The sequence below is a fragment of the Austrofundulus limnaeus genome, unplaced genomic scaffold (assembly GCF_001266775.1).
Source record: "Austrofundulus limnaeus strain Quisiro unplaced genomic scaffold, Austrofundulus_limnaeus-1.0 Scaffold2554, whole genome shotgun sequence".
NCBI classification, from domain to species: domain Eukaryota; kingdom Metazoa; phylum Chordata; class Actinopteri; order Cyprinodontiformes; family Rivulidae; genus Austrofundulus; species Austrofundulus limnaeus.
The window spans coordinates 15377-19940 of NW_013954956.1; the positions used below are offsets into that span (position 1 = coordinate 15377).

Below are 4564 nucleotides of genomic sequence, written 5' to 3' on the forward strand. Positions count from 1 at the left end.
CATAACTGACCTACTTTCTGCATCTCCGACATTTTTTTAAATAAAATTGTTTTAATGACCTGTAAAATGTGATTATCTTGATCTTGTTGACAATTTATGGCAAAATATTGCATCCCTTTTTGATATTCCTTGCATGACTGTCTGCTGCATCCCCTTTTTACCACCATTCATGGATGTTCCCCAGTCAAAACTCAATGCTTATCAATGGCACCTGTGTGGTGCACGATAAGTCACGTGATGTCCAATCCAGTAATCCAGTATTTTAYTTCAACAGGAAGTTGAAATGTCGATGCAGGAGCCTCAGGGTGCTCACTTGTTTTGTGGGGGGTTTATGTTCAGCTCCTCACTCAGCCTCAGAGCTTTGAAGGAAATAAAGATCTGAGCTGGTCTCCTCAGAACAAGTGGTCTGAGTAAAGGAGGCTACTGCAGATTGTTTGTTGTTTACACACACATATACATGGGTTGGACAATGAAAGTTAAACAGCTGTCATGTTAGTGTGGGAGGTTTCATGGTTAAACTGGACCAGCCTGGTGGTCAGTCTTMATTAACTGCACATTGCACCAGTAAGAGCAGAGTGTGAAGGGTCAATTAGCAGGGTAAGAGCACAGTTTGGATCTAAATATAGGTCAAAAGAGGACAAATAGTTGGTGCACGTCTTGCTGGAGCAACTGTGACCAAGACAGGAAGTGTTTGTGATGTATGAAGAGCCACAGTATCCAGGGTAATGTCAGCAGACCACCAAGAAGGACCAACCACATCCAACAGGATTAACTGTGGACGCAACAGGAAGCTGTCTGAAAGGATGTTCAGGTGATAACCTGGATTGTATCAAACATACATAAAACCACAGCAGAATTAAATGTCACCTCCACTCTCCTGTTTCCACCAGAACTGTCCATCAGGACCTCCACAGGGTCAATATACACGGCCGGGCTGCTGTAACCAAACCTTTGGTCACTGTGCCAAACATTGGTTTCAGTGGTGCAAGGATCACAAATCGGTGAAACATGATGTTCTCTGATGAGTYCACCTTTACTGKAGAGTTACWGTGTGGAGAAGACCCAAAGAAGTGTACCACCCAGACTGTTGCATGTCCAGAGTGAAGCATGGGGGTGGATCAGTGATGGTTTGGGCTGCTGTATCATCATTCCCTTGGCCCAATACTTGTGCTAGATGGGTGTGTCACTGCCAAGGACTACCGAACCACTCTGGAGGACCATGTTCATCCAGTGGTTCAAACACTGTATCCTGAAGGTGGTGCTGTGTATCAGGATGACAACAGTACACACATCAAGACTGGTGAAAGGTTGGTTTGATGAACATGAAAGTGAAGTTGAACATCTCCCATGGCCTGCACAGTCACCACATCTGAAGATTATTGAGACACTTTGGGTGTTTTGGAGGAGCGAGTCAGGAAACGTTTTCCTCCACCAGCATCATGTAGTGACCTGGACACTGTCCTGCAGGAAGAATGGTTCAAATCTGACCACTGAGCAGGACCTGGATATGTCATTCCCAAGATGAGTTGATGCTGTGTTGGAGGTCCTACACCATACTGATAATGACTGTGGTCTAAAACCAGCTGTTTCATTGTCCAACCCTGTACCTGAACCATTATCAGTAAACTGTTTAATGTTGGAGGAGGCTGTGCTTGTTGTATCGGTTCATCCAACCGGGGGGTTGACTAAGAGTGTAGGGACTCTCTCCGCAGAATAAAACCGTGGCCACGCCCAATCAGGGCGTGTGGGACATGAGAGGGAAGCAGTTCTACGCCGGCATCGAGATCAAAGTGTGGGCCGTGGCCTGCTTCGCCCCCCAGAAACAGTGTCGGGAGGATCTGCTGAAGTGAGTCCTGCTAAGTGTTGTCTGGTTCCTCTCAGCGGCCGAGGCACTGCGAGTAGTTTTACTGCTCCTCACCCTTCAGAGGAGGCGTGTCATGACTCTGCTGCTTCCTACAGGAGCTTCACAGACCAGCTGAGGAAGATCTCTAAGGATGCTGGGATGCCCATCCAGGGCCAGCCCTGTTTCTGTAAATACGCCCAGGGGGCCGACAGCGTGGAGCCCATGTTCAAACACCTGAAGATGTCCTACGTGGGTCTGCAGCTGATCGTGGTCATCCTGCCTGGAAAAACACCTGTCTATGGTAGGAGACAGTGAGGGGCGGGGCATAAAACACCAGTCTATGGTAGGGGGCGGGGCATAAAACACCAGTCTATGGTAGGGGGCGGGGCATAAAACACCAGTCTATGGTAGGAGACAGTGAGGGGCGGGGCATAAAACACCAGTCTATGGTAGGAGACAGTGAGGGGCGGGGCATAAAACACCAGTCTATGGTAGGAGACAGTGAGGGGGCGGGGCATAAAACACCAGTCTATGGTAGGAGACAGTGAGGGGGCGGGGCATAAAACACTAGTCTATGGTAGGAGACAGTGAGGGGGCGGGGCAAAAAACACCAGTCTATGGTAGGAGACAGCGTTTCCTGAGGGGGCGGGGCATAAAACACCAGTCTATAGTAGGAGACAGCGTTTCCTTCCTGAGTGGGCGGGGCATAAAACCCCAGTCTATGGTAGGAGACAGCGTTTCCTTCCTGAGGGGGCGGGGCCTGCTCTTCATGTGTGCTGTGTGTTCTGCAGCGGAGGTGAAGCGGGTCGGGGACACCCTCCTGGGCATGGCCACGCAGTGCGTCCAGGTGAAGAACGTGGTGAAGACATCCCCTCAGACTCTGTCCAACCTCTGCCTGAAGATCAACGCCAAGCTGGGGGGCATCAACAACGTCCTGGTGCCTCACCAGAGGTCAGTGAGACATCTGCGGCCTGAGCAGGAGGACACCAGGACAAACTATGACTCTGTCTCTGCTCTTCGTCCAGGCCCTCTGTCTTCCAGCAGCCCGTCATCTTCCTCGGCGCCGACGTCACTCATCCTCCTGCAGGCGATGGCAAGAAGCCCTCCATCGCTGCCGTGGTGGGCAGCATGGACGGACACCCCAGCCGCTACTGTGCCACGGTGCGGGTCCAAACGTCTCGACAGGACATGTCCCAGGTGGGTTCAGGAGGACCGGGTCAAAGAAGCCCTGTGGTCCTGTTGTTGACACCCTGTCCCTCTCTGCAGGAGCAGCTGTTCAGCCAGGAGGTGATCCAGGACCTGACCAACATGGTGCGGGAGCTGCTCATCCAGTTCTACAAGTCCACCCGCTTCAAACCCACACGCATCATCTATTACCGCGGGGGCGTGTCCGAGGGACAGATGAAGCAGGTAGGTGGCTCCGCCCAGTCCTCACAGTGTGGTCCTCGGTCCTCTGTCCTCAGCAGGACCTCCTGTCTGCTGCAGGTGGCGTGGCCGGAGCTGATCGCCATCAGGAAGGCCTGCATCAGTCTGGAGGAGGACTACAGGCCGGGCATCACCTACATCGTGGTCCAGAAGCGTCACCACACCCGTCTGTTCTGCTCAGACAAAGCTGAGAGGGTGGGTTTGAGTCTCTGGTCCTGCTGGATCTTCTGGTCCTGCAGGTCCTGCCTCACTGTCCTCTGATTGGTCCACAGGTGGGGAAGAGCGGGAACGTTCCAGCTGGCACCACGGTGGACAGCACCATCACTCACCCGTCAGAGTTTGACTTCTACCTGTGCAGCCACGCTGGGATCCAGGTGAGGCCAGCAGGAGCAGCAGGTGTGTGTGTGTCAGTGGTGATGTGTGTGTGATGTCACATGTCTCCGCCCCCTGCAGGGCACCAGTCGTCCGTCCCACTACCAYGTCCTGTGGGACGACAACTGTTTCACAGCCGACGAGCTGCAGCTGCTCACCTACCAGCTGTGCCACACCTACGTGCGCTGCACGCGCTCCGTCTCCATCCCCGCCCCCGCCTACTACGCCCGGCTGGTGGCGTTCCGCGCTCGCTACCACCTGGTGGACAAGGACCACGACAGGTGAGCCGGTCCCGGGACCGCAGGGTCAGACCAGGGTGCTGTGAGTCAGAACTGGTCCTGATGCTGTGTCTTCCTGTCCCTGCAGCGCTGAGGGCAGCCACGTGTCGGGTCAGAGTAACGGGCGGGACCCCCAGGCGCTGGCCAAGGCGGTCCAGATCCACTACGACACCCAGCACACCATGTACTTCGCCTGAGCCGGGTCAGCACCGGGCCAGCCGGGCCTCCTGTGGATTTATCACTTCTCTCATCCTTCCCTCGTCTCCTCCTCCTCCTCATCCTCACTCTGTTTCCTACCTGTGCACCAAAGCGGCCCACCTGCTGACGTCCTGCAGGTTCAGGGAACCAGGTCCCAGCAGGGTCCTGGTCCGGCCGCCTTCTTAACCAGCAAGCGAAGCACTGCGAGCCCCGAGGGCTGCGATGCACAGCAGACAAAACAAAARCAAACAAGGAGACGTGGAGCCATGTTTGTTTGTGTTTTCTCTGAACGGTCTGCACTCATGTTTGTAAAAAAACAAAAACTAAACAAAAAAAACAACCTCAGGCTGGAGCCGAGGAGCCTCGTCCAGCTCAGCAGGACTCTGATCTACTTTACCTCAAAGCCCCTCGGGGCCAAACCTGTCACAAGCTCTGGGTTGGGTGGGTG

General features: G+C 53.9%; 1 protein-coding gene across 7 annotated transcripts in view; it reads left to right on the top strand.

Annotated features, from left to right (window-relative positions):
* The window catches only part of LOC106511154 (protein argonaute-4), a gene marked incomplete at its 5' end in the record, with an annotated part of 12528 nt that extends 8318 nt beyond the window's left edge, over positions 1 to 4210 (top strand). For 4 of the 7 annotated variants that reach the window (XM_013999899.1, XM_013999902.1, XM_013999900.1 and 1 more), the window contains 9 exon segments: positions 1713 to 1846; positions 1960 to 2144; positions 2635 to 2794; positions 2869 to 3040; positions 3110 to 3253; positions 3329 to 3463; positions 3541 to 3642; positions 3722 to 3921; positions 4007 to 4210. In XM_013999899.1, coding sequence (XP_013855353.1) covers positions 1713 to 1846; positions 1960 to 2144; positions 2635 to 2794; positions 2869 to 3040; positions 3110 to 3253; positions 3329 to 3463; positions 3541 to 3642; positions 3722 to 3921; positions 4007 to 4115 — 1341 coding nt within the window. 7 annotated transcript variants of the gene reach the window in all.
* Positions 4211 to 4564: the final 354 nt, after the last annotated feature.